This window comes from Tasmannia lanceolata, unplaced genomic scaffold (genome assembly GCF_043159265.1).
Source record: "Tasmannia lanceolata isolate RefF3 unplaced genomic scaffold, GAP_Taslan_0.1 ptg000023l, whole genome shotgun sequence".
NCBI classification, from domain to species: domain Eukaryota; kingdom Viridiplantae; phylum Streptophyta; class Magnoliopsida; order Canellales; family Winteraceae; genus Tasmannia; species Tasmannia lanceolata.
In genome coordinates, this window is record NW_027518700.1 from 32,300,084 (window position 1) to 32,315,024 (window position 14,941).

At 39.6% G+C, this 14,941-nt stretch overlaps 1 protein-coding gene across 1 annotated transcript in view; it reads left to right on the forward strand.

Moving 5' to 3' along the window:
* Positions 1-2,639: 2,639 nt before the first annotated feature.
* LOC143856284 (Pseudouridine synthase family protein) overlaps positions 2,640-14,941 on the forward strand; it is a 72,915-nt gene continuing 60,613 nt past the window's right edge. The window contains exons 1-4 of the mRNA XM_077366466.1: positions 2,640-2,935; positions 3,036-3,071; positions 5,685-5,797; positions 13,629-13,777. Of these exons, the coding sequence (XP_077222581.1) occupies positions 2,701-2,935; positions 3,036-3,071; positions 5,685-5,797; positions 13,629-13,777 (533 nt within the window). The 5' untranslated portion in view covers positions 2,640-2,700. The remainder of the gene's footprint in view (positions 2,936-3,035; positions 3,072-5,684; positions 5,798-13,628; positions 13,778-14,941) is intronic.

Here is a 14,941-nt window from a genome sequence, read left to right on the forward strand (position 1 = left end):
CACATAACCTAAAAATGTTATTCTCCTCCCTAACATCAAAAGAAAAACTAAAAGAAAGGAAAACCCTACTTATAGTTGAAAAGACCAAATTACCCATAAGAGTGACCAAAGTGGTCACATGACCAATCAAATGCCAAATCTGGATTGGGGTCTTTATATTGCTATCTTACCTTGTTTTTGTAGCCGCTCGGAGAGCCGAACTTGCTTCGGGTGGTCCATTTGATGCTCGGGTCCCCCGACAATCTCCCGGCCACGTCACTAGCATCGGGCGTCACTACATCACATCTCTGTTAGTGGAGTTTCTTTTTACATCACATGAGCGCGTTTAGCTCACCCTTATTTAATAAATTTCAGATCCCGTGATGTTGGAGCAGCGATGAAGGATTATCTGAAGATTTTATTTTTTGCTTTATTAGGTTACTAGTGAGTATTAGAAAGCTTTAGACTCATTTACTTTATTTTCTTTAGCACTGGGATGAGAGAAATTAAATATGGATTGTAATGGATTTATTTACTTTGAGGTTGAATTGTTATTTGGATTTAGTTTGTTGAGTGTGGTTCTGTTTATTGCTAGCCTTGCATGCTTGTGAAGGCAACTTTATAGGTATGTGGCACTGTCGCACCCCTAAGCCTTGTGATTGTAAATTAATATGTTTGTGAGTGGCTTGGGGCGTGGCATATTCGGCTGAAATTCCTAAACAAAAAATGGAGTATAAATCCTTCAGTGCCTAACTGGGTCAATTTCTATTGAAATGAAGTTCCTACAATGGAAGTTTCTATAAGGTGAGGTGCCCATTTCTCAAATATCACATTAAACATTAAACATGCAAAAAAAAAACCTCTCTCTTCATCCTTGCCTTTTTCACTCTTGGTTTCTCAAGAAGAACGTTTTCGGTAGGTACAGTTTGTGCGGGGGTGGTGGATTTCTTCGAGCTGGCCTTCTTGTAATTCTTCGAGCCAACCATTTAACCTTTAGATTGGAGGTGAACAGAGAGTTGAGAATGAAGAAAGAGGTAACAATGAACACAGAGATTGGAAGTGAACAAAGAGATGAAATGGTTGCAGTGAAAGCGGTAACGGTGGATGGAACTGTTTTTATGTGGCTTTGGATTAAAAACAGTAACGCTAGCGGTAAAGAAGTAAGACGCCACCGTCCCATGATGTGTGTCCATGTGTCTAGGATCCAACCATCTCTTCCTATAAGTGACAACCAAGATTAAAATGAACCGAAGGATCTCTGGGTTCAAACACATTTTCAAACCAAACCAAACCAAACCCAGTGGTGAATAAAGATGCCATCGTTCCGTAAAATTTTCTTTTCACGTGTCATTTATCCATTTGTTTCTGGTTATTTCAGATGGCCAGGATCCAAATGAAACCAAGATTTTTCGGTTCAAATACATGTTCAAACGAATCAAAAGGAGATCCTTGTGAAGTACACCAGTGTCCCATGCATTAATGCGGACAAGATGTGCATTAAATGCAAGAGGGATTTCATCTCGAAGAAATAACAAGATAGTGAAAAAGGTGCCTGCTAAGAGAATCATTCAAGTACCGCCTTCCATACACTACGAGGAACTATATCTACGCACTAACTATGTCACGAAGGGCATTGCAATCTTTTTTCTACCTGCGAGAATCGTGTGTTTGGTCGTAGAGATTAAAGCTATCTGCGATCCGTACTATATTACAATTAATGCCATTCCGTACTTTTCTCAAGCAAAAAAAAAGGCCGTTAGAGTAGCCTTCGTCATCATGTACGAACAAAATGATCTTAACCCTTGATGATTAACCAAATCGACAGCATTATAATATTTGGGGAAAATTAAATTTACACCCGCTCTAGTTTCTGACACATCCATTTCTACCCCTATAGTTTAAAACGTGGCAACTACACCCCCTGTAGTTTCAATTTGTATAAGGTAGGCCCCCTCGGTTGACGGTTTGTCCACAGATTGAAGGGTTAGGATGATCCGATAGAGCTGATTTTTTGGGCACACCCTATCTATGTCAGGGCCCATCAAATTAACGCTTTGGATCATCCAAACAATGTGGGCCCATACTTGAATCAAAACACTACCAAAAACACAGTGGGCCCACATTGTTTGGATGATCCAAAGTGTTCATTTGATGGGCCCTGACATAGATAGGGTGTGCCTAAAAAATCAGCTCAATCGGATCATCTTAACTCTTCAACCTGTGGACGAACCGTCAACTGAGGGGGTTACAAAAATTGAAACCACATGGGTTCTAGTTGTCACGTTTTAAACTATAGGGGTTTAAGTAAGGTTTAAAATTTCGGTTTCGGTACCGGTTTCGGCCCTTGGAATTTTGAAATTTCGACCGAAATCTGGTACATAATCCGAAACGAATATTTTATTCCATATTAAATTTCGGCCGAAATTTCGATAAATTTCGGTGAAATATTAAATTAATATTAAAAAAACAGATTTTTTGGGTCAAATTTCGGAAAAACCGAAATTTTGATTCAAATTCCGAAATTTCGATGGGACTAGAAGTGGATGTGTCAGAAACGAGAGCGGGTGTAAATGTAATTTTTGTTAATATTTGCATCTTTATCACTTTCCTTTCCCTCCTACTCCGTAAATGTAATTTTTGCTAATATTTGCATCTTATCACTTTCCTTTCCCTCCTACTTCGTTTCATTTTCTCCTCTTGTTTTGCTCTGCTAACGTTCATATGGCCGCTGCTTCTCTTAGACTTTCGTTTTCTCCATTGATACCAAACCCTAGTTATCGTTTTCACCTGCGCAACCCTAAATCGTTTACCATTTTCTGCTCTTCCTCCTCCTCTTCCTCCGATCCTCCTCCGCGGTCTTCGAACCCATTGATCGAAACCGGTGGCGAAAAATGGGAATCATTCCTAAAGAAGAAGGTTGTGATGCGCGTCGGTTACGTAGGCACTGACTACAGAGGTAATTCACGTTCTTAGATTGATTCCCTTTCCCTTCATTATTTGATTCCATTCTTCTGATGGTACCATTGCTCTGCAAATTTCCCCTTTATATTCTTCAGGTTTGCAAATGCAGCGTGATGCAAGTGCTTTCTCAAGTAAGTTCTGTGTAATTCTTCCTTGTTTTGATATTTATGATCTGATTACTTGTCCTTGGAGATTGATTTATTAGACACTTGAATCTTTAGGGCACGTTTGGCTACAATGACTTTTTTCCCCTGGAATGTTAGCTTACCCAATTGTGAGGGACGATGGGAGAGGGATAGATATTAGAGGGGCTGAGTGTGAAGAGGACAAGAAAAGCCTGGAAAATCAGGAAACAAAAAACTCCACTCAAAATATGATCGACTTTTTCCTGATTTTTTAGCCATTCCTCATTATTGATTCATTCGTGCCCTCTCAAATCTCTCCTTCTTCCACCCGCCCTACCCCTCTCTCACCAATTGGAGACACTACCTTATAACGAAAAGAATTTCTTGGCAGCCAGACATGGCCTTGTTTGGATCTTTCACTTTTTTAATTCGTTCCATTTGGGTTTCCTACGAAATTGAATGTTTCTTTTATGTAATTGCAAATGCATGTGAAAGTTTCGGTCATTGTTATCATATGCTGTTAGTTGATGACAATTATTTTTGAACTTGCCAATAGAGTTGTCATTGTAAAAGGAGTGTTGTGACCCGGGGAAAACTCACCCTTAACAGCTAGCCGTTAAGGGGAGGGTGCCCAAGGCCTTATAAGCTCATCCACATCTCTTTCACTTCTGCGATGTGGGATCTTTGCTTTCGTGCGGAAGCCCAATAATCTCCCCCTCCAGGCGGCAGCAACGTGGGAACTTGGAGATCTTCCTTGAGGGATTTTTTCTGCCCTCGTGGGCAAATAGGATCCTCCTCGAGAGATTTTCTCCATTCTTGAGAACAAACCGGAGTTACCACGCCCCGGCTCTGATACTAATTGTTGGGACTTGGGTAGAACTCAACCTTAAAAGTTATCCATTAAGGGGAGGGTGCCCAAGTCCTTATAAGCCATTTCATACTCGTTCACTTTTCAGATGTGGGATCCTTTGTTTTTGCGCATGGAACCCCCTACAATCTCCCCTCCACACGAAAGCAACATGGCAACTACGAGTTCTTTCCCAAGGGATTTTCCTCCTCGAGGGTACATTCTGGTTACCGAGATCTTCCCTGAGGGATTTTCTCCTTCATCGAAGGTACACTGGGGTTACCACGTCCCAGCTCTGATACCAATTTTTGGGGCCTAGGTAGAACTCACGCTTAAAAGCTAGCCGTTAAGGGGAGGGTGTCCAAGTCCTTATTAGCCCTTCTACATCCATTTACTTTTTTGATGTGGGATCTTTGCTTTTTGCGTGGAACCCTCAACAAGGAGAAATGATTTTGAAAATTTTAGGGATGACTGGAAGCGATAAGACAACCTTTACTATGCTAAAGTTATGGAGTGAATTGAAGCACTCTCCATGAATCAAGTCTTTTGATTAAATGCAACCTAATTGGAAATTCACATCGTTGTGTTCAGTTAGGTACGTTGTTTTCTATTTAAAACAATTGTATGTTACACGTTGCTGATAGTTAGCCGCTTCATGAACAATTAATTCAAGTTATTAATGTTTATTGAATGGTGGATAAAGATTTTAATTCCTTGAAACATCATTGAGCACATTTGAATCAACCCATATTCGGGTCAAGTGCAAAAAGTGGCTCGGTTTTATTAAACTGAAAAACTCAGTGGATTAAGTGATGAATGTACTTGGTTTGCTCATAACTAGAACAATTTCTCAAGAAACATGAAAAATGAGTCAACAGTGCAAATGCTTTCTAAACTCTGAAACTAAATCCAGCATATGGATGAGCTGAAGTCAATTAATCTAAGTATAGGATCTAATGTTCAAGATAAGCGTATCTATAATTAATCATTCTTTCACTTAATGGTCAATGGGTACAATGCCTCACATTTTTTCTAAGGTTTTAAATAAGAGCTTCATGTTTTACTTCTTTTGTCAAGGAATCTGCATTAGTTCCCAAGGTTATGGGAAAGCATGCCTTGACTTTCCCTAGTCTGAGGAATTTTAAGTAAGAGACGCAAATAAATACCATCATATTAAGTTCTTTTAGGCTAGAATGAATGGGCTAACAATGGAATGTTAGAAACAAGCAATGGGTTTTCATAAAAGGACAGACTAATGCTCTATGGATATGTTTTTATGTTTGATAATTGCTTTATTTCTATGTAAACTTCCCTTAAATAGTATAACGATTAATGTCATTGAAACTACATTTCTTTGCGGACATTTATGGCCTCCTTCATTGACATGAATTTTTGAATGGAAAAGTATCTTGTCTCAGTTTTTTCATCTTCTTTTTGTGCTATTATCTTCCCCTTAATCATGATCGTTAGCCATTAATTTTCATTATACAAGATGGCACAGGCTGGTTTTCAAAATAAATTGATCATCGATTTCTCCCCAAGGTAACGAGTAATTGGTATATTTTTTGCCAAACGATGACACAATGTTAGACACTGACCTGCTACTAAACCATTTGGATAAGGGCCTATCAGAAAATTTTAAACTATGATTATTAACCTTGCTTTGTTTCTTCTCATTGTTTATCTAATAACAACACTATTGATCCTGTTATACACTTCATCAGTTTAGTGAGGTTGGACTTATGCTAAAGCATTAAAATATTGCCATGTAGCCATCGAAGCTGAATTGGAAACAGCCATCTTTAAGGCAGGCGGGATTAAAGAGAGTAATTATGGGAATCTGCACAAACTTGGATGGGATAGAAGTAGCCGAACTGATAAAGGAGTAAGAATAGTTCATAAACCATCTTTCTTCTTTTCTTGGTTATTTGGAACATATTTTTTCTTGGGCATGAAAAGACTAATGACGTGTAAAGGATGTAGTTGTAGTCCTGTAATATTTGCTAAGGATCTATCAGATATGAAATATGATAGTTACCATTATCCTTGCTATGCATATCAATGATTGGAAATAGACTTTTGATTTTGTATGAAGGCTGCCTCATGTCTTTTCCTGACTGGTTTAGATGCATTGCAGTTATAGAAGTGATGCACTACATCTTCAAACCACCCGAGTTTGAAAACTCCTCTGCATCATCATCAACTTGCCCAAGTCGGCTCCCTTTTACATTGCCTATATTTTGGGTCCGCATTTCCCCCTACAAAGTCAATCAGAACTCCTTTCACTCTCCCGAGTTGTGATGGCATCACACGTGTGCTCAGCTGTGTTAAGTGAGTAATTAGTCGTGTTAATCGGCTTGGTTTTTAACGGTTCAGATGCAAGCTTGAGAAGTCTCTTTCGTAAGGCGGAGTTGAGGGATCATCAAAGGAGTTACAATGTTTCTGGAGCGATGTCGGAGAGCTCTAGGTGAAAAGTCAGGGAGCTTGCTCGATTCAAGTGTAGTATCAACTATGATAGGCCTGTTCAAGATCAAAAGAGTGATATAGGCTGTGGGTCCTCGTTGGGGCCTTGAGGGAAGATCAGGTGCAAAGTTCGGTCTCCATGAATTGTTTATCATGGAATGTTAATGGTATGAGTTCCCTGGAGAAGAAGTCTCACATTAAGGCAGTTGTTAGCAAATATAGTCCGAATGTTGTTTCAATTCAGGACACAAAGCTGCAGTCGATGGATAGGGTTGTTTTAAAAAATATAGGCCTTCAAGCACACTGGGAGTTTATTACTCTGGATGCCATTGGTGCATCGGGCAGAATCTTGATAATGTGGGATGGAAATAAATATGATGCAATTGACCAATGGATTGGTGATTTTTCGGTATCGGTTGTCCTAGAAAACAAGAGTGATATGTCTTCTTGGACCTTTACTGGGGTGTATGGTCCTTTGCTAAACGGTGAAGAAATTATGGGAGGAGTTGGGTATTGTTGGTAGAAAATGGGATCATCCGTGGTGCTTGGGTGGGGATTTCAATGAAATTAGAAGCATTAAGGAGAGGGAGGGGTGCAGTAGAACTTCTCAGAATATGTTAGCTTTTGCTGACTTTATTGCTGAGATGGAGTTACTTGATCTCCCTCTCGTTGGGGCTCAATTCACATGGGAAAGAGGTCACAGTCAGAGTCGATTGGGTCGTTTTCGTATTTGCCCTCGATGGTTGGATAAACATCCTGATATCCAATTATTAGCTATTGATCATACAGTGTCTGATCATTGTCCTTTACTACTGGATCCAAGATTCGAATCATGGGGGGCTTCTCCTTTTCGGTTTGAGATTGCATGGCTCGAGATTCCTAATATGGTGGATGCTTTGGGAGAGTGGTGGTCGGAAGTCAATGTATCTGGTCTGGCAGACATTGTGATTGGTATGAAACTCTGATTCGTAAAGATGAAGATCAAAGCATGGAATCTTGATAGGGAAAAACAGGTTGAGGAGAGGAAAGAATGGCTTTTGAAAAGAATGAAGGAAATTAAACATAAAGTGAACAATTTGTCGGATGTTGGCGAGATGGAGGAGAGGGCTAAGTTGAAAGAAGAATACAATAGTTTGTTGCTTCATGAAGAGATTACTTGGAGACGGAAATCTAGGGCTAGATGGTTAAAGGAAGGTGATAAATATACTGATTACTTTCATGCCATAGCGAGTTTTAGAAGAAGAGACAATTGGATTGAGAGTCTTCTAATCGATGGGGAAAGGTCAGAAAACAAGGAGAAGATTTCAAAGGAAGTAGTGGATTTCTACATGGGACTGTATTCTTTTGACTCATTCCCTAGACCGGTTCCAGAGGGGGTGGTGTTTAGTAGGATTGAGGATGAGGATTTGGGAGGTTGGAGAGACCTTTCTCTATGGAGGAAATTGAAAAGCGTGTTACTTCCTTGGGGAAAGACAAAGCTCCGGGTCCAGATGGGTTTTGCTTAGCTTTCTTTCAGGCTTGTTGGGAATATGTTTAGCATGACTTGGTTAGATTTTCAAGGAGTTTGAGGAGGGTTTGATTCTTGATAGGAGCACCGGTGCGACTTTTATCACTCTAGTTCCTAAGATCAATGGAGCTTGTTCGATAGGTGACTTTCGGCCCATAAGTTTAGTTGGTTGCTTATACAAAGTTTTGGCAAAAGTTTTAGCTAAGCGTCTCAAGTTGGTCCTCCCTAAGGTCATATCTAACACTCAATCCGCCTTTGTCAGTAATCATCAAATTCTTGCTTGTTCTTTGATGGCTAATGAGGTTATTGATTCCTATGCTAAACTGGGTGAAGCGGGCATCGTGTGCAAGCTACATATGGAGAGAGCTTATGACCGCATTGAATGGGAATGACATTATGTCTAGAATGGGCTTTGGATCTAAATGGAGAGGGTGGATAAGGTGTGTGGGCTCGGCGTGGTTTTTCAGTTCTTATCAATGGTTCCCCCAAAGGATTCTTCAAGTCTTCTAGGGGTTTGAGACTAGGTGATCCTCTCTCTCCTTTTCTCTTTGTCATTGTGGCGGAGACTCTTACGAGACTGATGGAGCAAGTGATTGATAGAGTTTTGATTGAAGGTTTTCAAGTGTGTCATGAAGCTATTGAGATCTCCCATTTGCAGTTTGCAGATAATACGTTGCTATTTAGCTCTCCGGATATTGAGAAGGTGATGAATCTAAAAGCAGTTATTAGATGTTATGAGGTCATCACAGGGCAGAGATCTAACTTTCACAAATCTAAGATCTATGGAATTCATGTGGAGGAGGATCTTTTGCATGGCTTAGCTGATATCATGGGTTGCAAGGTTGAGGCCTTCCCTTCTTCCTATTTAGGTCGTCTACCTTTGGGTGTGGGAAAACCGAAGAAGGCTAGTTGGGACCCGATTGTGGAAAGAGTGGAGAAGAGACTTGACACGTGGAGAAGAAACCTTGTATCTAGGGGTGGTAGACTTACCCTGATCAAGGCGGTTTTAGCTAATATCCCTATTTATCAGCTCTCTATGTTTAAATGCCCCGTCAGCGTGAAACATAGAATTGAACAGATTCAAAGAACATTCCTATGGGGGGGATCGGTAGTAAAGAGAGGCTTGCCTTTTTGTCGCTTGGGAAGATGTTTGTAAACCCTTTAAGGCTGGGGGGTTAGGAATCCGTCGAATTAAAGAAGTTAACCAGGCACTTTTAGGAAAGTGGTTATGGAGGTATGGTGAGGAGAAATCCCAACTTTGGGTGAAAGTTATTGACAACAAGTATGGTTATCAAGTGGGGCATTGGGTACCAGAAGATAGATTCAGGCATCTTGGGTGGATGGTGTGGAGAGATATCATGAGTTACAAGCAATTTTTCATCCAAGGTACTAGATTCAGAATCCAATCTGGTGATCGGATAAAATTTTGGAGTGACAAGTGGTGCTCTTCGATAGCCCTTATGGACCTGTTCCCGGATTTACTCGCGGTTGCTACTACTGCGGAAGCTTTGGTTAAAGATTCCTTTGTGAGAAGTGATGATAGGGTGGTCTGGCTCCCTGCATTTAGAAGATTTTTTTTTGATAGAGAGTTACAAGTTGTGGTGCGGCTCTTTCAAGTGCTGGAAAGTTGCTATGTAAAAATGCATGGCTCTGATATCAGGGTATGGATATGGGACACTTCTGGGGTATTTTCTGTTAAATCTTATTATCATCATCTTATTCATTGCCCTATTGCCTCTAGTATTGCAAAGGTTTGGTCCATCCAGGTTCCCCTTAGGGTTGGTGTCTTTGCTTGGGCTGCCATGTTGCGTCGGATTTAGACTTTGGATTTCCTTAGGGCAAGGAAGATGATAATTGTGGATCACTGCGCCCTTTGTTTGCGTGCAGGGGAATCAGCTGACCACATTTTTATTCATTGTTCTGTTGCCAAAGAGATATGGAGTGGTATTTTGCAGTGTTTTGAATTTGTATTGGTGTTCCCTTTCTCCCTTTGCTCTCTTTTGGAATGTTGGTTTTTTTGTCCTTGGAGGAAAAAAGGCAAAATCCTTTGGAATATTTCTCTTTTGGCTGTTCTCTGGGTTATTTGGAAGGAGCGGAATGCTAGGATCTTTAAAGGTCGATCTTTGAGAGGTTTTTATCTTCTCAATAAGGCTATTGCTCCCACCATCTTTTGGGCTAAATCTATTCCTTCATTTAGATCTTTGCTCTCTTTTGGAATGTTGGTTTTTCTGTCCTTGGAGGAAAAAAGGCAAAATCCTTTGGAATATTTCTCTTTTGGCTGTTCTCTGGGTTATTTGGAAGGAGCGGAATGTTAGGATCTTTAAAGGTCGATCTTTGAGAGGTTCTTATCTTCTCAATAAGGCTATTGCTCCCACCATCTTTTGGGCTAAATTTATTCCTTCGTTTAGATTCGTCTCGGCGTTTGATTTGTGGTATGGTTGGAGGGAGGTTTGCTTAGCTCGAAAGTGAATCCATCGGTTGTGCAAGAATGGAAGCCACCTCCCCCTGGGCACTTAAAGCTTAATTTTGATGGCTCTAGTTTTTGTAACCCGGGTCCGGCTTGAATTGGGGGTGTTCTTAGGGATGAGCAGGGTTCAGTGAAGTGGGCCTTTGCTGGACCTATTGGTGTGGCAGACTCTAATGAGGTTGAGGTGCGTGCTGTATACCAAGGAATCAAGTTTTTGGTGGGTGAAGATCTGGATAGAGTCATGGTTGAAGGTGATTCTCGGAATGTGATTTGGTGGTTAAGTAGATCTCATATCTTCCCTTGGAGATTTGCCGAGTATTTCGAAGAGATATTGGATATTCTGGGCCCATCTTCCATTTCTTTCCATCACATTCGAAGATCTGCCAATGGGGATGCGGATAAGCTTGTAAGGGAGGGGGTGTATCTGGAGGATATTGAGCAGTTTGACTTCCTCCCACCCTGATTCCTATTTTTATTGATCTTTGTATTTTTATTTCTCTTTTATTTCGTTGTCTGTAATTTGTCATCTCGGTCTTTTTAATGAAATATTTGCCATTCAAAAAAAATAAATCGTAGTTCTTTCCTAGATCTGTGCTATATATATACTAGTAAAAAACCCCGTGCGATGCACGGGCCGACAAAGAACTGTACGGACACACATCATAGGTTGATCCAAACCGTCCATGTGATGGAACACAATAGAAATAGGTTGTGCCCATAAAATCATATCCATAGGCTGATCCTAGCCCTCCAATCTATAGTGGTTTCCATAATATGTTGTGCCTCTTAAGGTGCCCGGAATTCGTCAATATTTTGAAAGGCGTCCTGAATCTGTAGTATTATGTAATATGTTCACAAAAATCCGTAGTATTATGTAACATATGTACTCAATCCGTAATTTTGCAAAGAAAAAACGTCCCTATGTTGACTTTGTCCACTTTTTTTTATTACAAAAGCATAAAGAGGGGGATAGGATTGAAATTATGCGGCTTTAATGGGTGCCTTTGTTAAAAAGCATAAAGGAGGGGGTAGGATTGAAAATATGTGGGTTGAATGGGTGCCTTTGTTAAAAAAAATAAAAAAAGTGATGTGTAATTCCATTAGAATTTTGGGAGAAATTCAAATAATTCTCTCCTTTTCTCTTCTGCTATATATATAAGGGACCCATGTGATTGGGCAAGCTAGCTCACCATAAGTTTGGTGAGCTTAAGCTCACCAACAGTTTCCTCATATATATATATATATATATATATATATAGAGGAAAGTGAAGCTACACCACCGGTGTAGCTAACTTAGCTACACCGCCGGCTTAAAATACAATGGGCCCACATTGTTTTGGTGATCCAAAACATTCATTTGATAGGCCCTCACATTGATAGGGTGTGCCCCAAAAATCAGCTAGGTAGGATCATCCCAACCCTACGATTTGTGGAGGCAAAAATGAACGTGTAAAAACCTTCACAAATCTGTCCATTTTTGCCTCCACAGTTTGAAGGGTTGGGATGATCCTACCTAGCTGATTTTTTGGGCACACCCTATCAATGTAAGGGCCTATCAAATGAATGGTTTGGATCACCAAAACAATGTGGGCCCATTGTATTTTAAGCCGGCGGTGTAGCTAAGTTAGCTACACCGGTGGTGTAGCTTCACTTTGAGACACGTTCATTTTTGCCTCCACAAATCGTAGGGTTGGGATGATCCTACCTAGCTGATTTTTGGGGCACACCCTATCAATGTGAGGGCCTATCAAATGAATGTTTTGGATCACCAAAACAATGTGGGCCCATTGTATTTTAAGCCGGCGGTGTAGCTAAGTTAGCTACACCGGTGGTGTAGCTTCACTTTCCTCATATATATATATATATATATATATATATATATATATATATATATATATATGAGAATAGTGTTCCTGCCCAGCTGCTCAGATAGCTTATCTGAGCAGCTGCTTCAAAAACTCATGTGGTCCACATTTTTGGGGTGATCCAAAGCATTCATTTGAAGGCCCTTTCATGGATAGGGTGTGTGTACCAAAAATCAGCCCTATAGGATCATCCTAACCCAATCAAAGGTGGAGGGGAAAATGGACAGACACTGTTTCTGACCATTTTTTCCCTCCACAAATGGCAGGTTTAGGATGATCCCAAAGGGCTGATTTTTGGTACACACCCCATTTATGGAAGGGCCTTCCAAATGAATGCTTTGGATCACCCCAAAAATGTGGGCCACATGAGTTTTTGAAGCAGCTGCTCAGATAAGCTATCCGAGCAGCTGCGTAGGAACACTTTTCTCTTTCCTCTCTCTCTCTCTCTCTCTCTCTCTCTATATATATATATATATATATATATATATATATATATGTCTTTGGGAATGTTTTCCATTCTCTAGAATTCCTTATTGCAGAATACATCAAATTTATAAATTTTTGGACAGTTGGACATCATCTGGGTCTCTTTAGAGTGTAAATATCTTCTCGACCGCATAGAAAACTGATGTGATCCAACCCTCTAGGACCCCTAACCTAATATATTTAGCAACAAGTTGGGATAACAGTTGGCAAAGTGAAGAAAATTGGAGAAAGAGGATCTCCAGCTGCAAGCCCCAAGATATCTTAAACGTTCTTTTGGAGCACCATTTATAACTCTTTCAGCTTTAAGCTACTTGGTTCTGCGGTGTTCATTACATTTGAGTAACTTATTTCTCTAATAAATGTTAGGATTTTTTTATTTCGAAAAAAAACTTATTTCTCTAATATTGGAAGTGGCCGGTCAGATAATTCATTGTACTAAAATGCATTTGATTTACAACATGAACGGAGCAAAAAAAAAAGTTTTCTTGGTCACATATACAACATCTAAATGTGGCAACATTCTCTTTACAGGCTGAATTGCTTGATTTTTGGCATTCATTGAGAATTTTATAGTCCTCCCTAGACCCCACAATGGCAGGAGCCTCGTGCACTGGGCCGCCCTTTGTCGAGAATTTTATAGTCGTGTATGACTCTTGTCCGTGGATAGTGTTTCGTTACATTAAGTCCCTGCCGCCTGATCTTTGGATTATTCAGCTGCCACTTCTCCCCAAAACAGTGTTAATTCATCTTTATGATGTACATTTTACTTTATGTCAGTATTTTATATCTATTACGCGATATTACCTTTTGTTCTAGTTCTTGCCATTCCTTGAACTTTTTTGGGTTAGCTGAGGTTTGACAATGTAATTAAAATGAAACTAATTTAAGAATGTAACTATTCTAATGGTGTCATTTTTATCGATGTTAGGTTCATTCTCTGTCAACTATGATATCATTCAAAATGGAGATCCCCAAAAATGCATGGAATGAAGATCCCATTGGCATTTCTCTCGCAAATAATGTCAATCATTATCTTCCTAACAATGTCAAAGTTTTCAGCATTTTGCCTTCCCAAAGGTAGCATACATTCTTGTGAAGTGCATGGTTTGTTCTAATTTCAAGCTTTCATGGTTTCTTACCAATCAATGGAAAATAAAATCTCTTGGGTTGGGTTTGATATGTCAGAAATATTGTACATTATTTAGAGATCCTATAAATGAGTCACCTTGCAACTTTTGAATTTATCAAGACTTAAATGTTTTTGTATGGAGTACAACAATCATTCACAATCATTAGTGGATTTGTTGAGTAACTGTTGTAGTGTGACTCATCTGTATATCATCTAGCAGCAACAGCAAACTAATTGTCTTTCTCTATTGGTTTGGTGACCTTCTGTTAATTAATTCTTCTGAATTGGTTTTTAATAATTTTGCACTACCTTTATTCATTTATGGAACCCATTCATGATCATAAATTGCATTCAACAGCGGAGCTGGGAAATCCATGCATATTATAATATATTATGACATCATTATTTGAATATACAGCTTCTCATAGGATGCAATAATGTATACTGATATTAATTTATATCTTAAGAAAAATAAGTGGAATTTGAGCCACTTTTGCACTTTCTGATTATGCGCGACATTTTCGCACATTGAAACCACCATGTTGCCTAAACTTTAGACAACTTATTTGGTCCTGGTGATATGGTGGTTTCTATATGAGAAAGAACCATGGGGGATTTGTTGAGTGCGAGGGTAGGAAACACTCCTTGAAAGATAAATACTTTTATAAGTGCTACCTGAAAACTGGTGAAGGTAAATTACGCTTTTGTCCTGTTTTGCCATGCCTACATGTTTCTGCAGTTGAAAAATGTTGTTTCAGTACAATCTACAATGCTAGTGTCATGCTTTATTTGGTTTGGGGATGAGAATGCACATGTAGGACCCGAGTAGAAACAAAATTCAAAAGGCAATGCTGTTTGGGGAAAAATTATGGCATACTTTTTTTTAAAAACTGTTAGATGTTAGATGTATGTATATATGCCTAAGGGCATAATGGTCATGTGTAATATTCTCTCTTCATATAAATACATAAGTGAGGGGGAGATTTCCCTAACTCACTTTTCTCCACTTCATCTTCTCTCCAACATGGTATCAGAGCCAAAAGTCTCGAGTTCAAACATCCCAGATGGCAAAAATCCACATTCGATGGTCGGCCCAAAGTGGGACCACATGT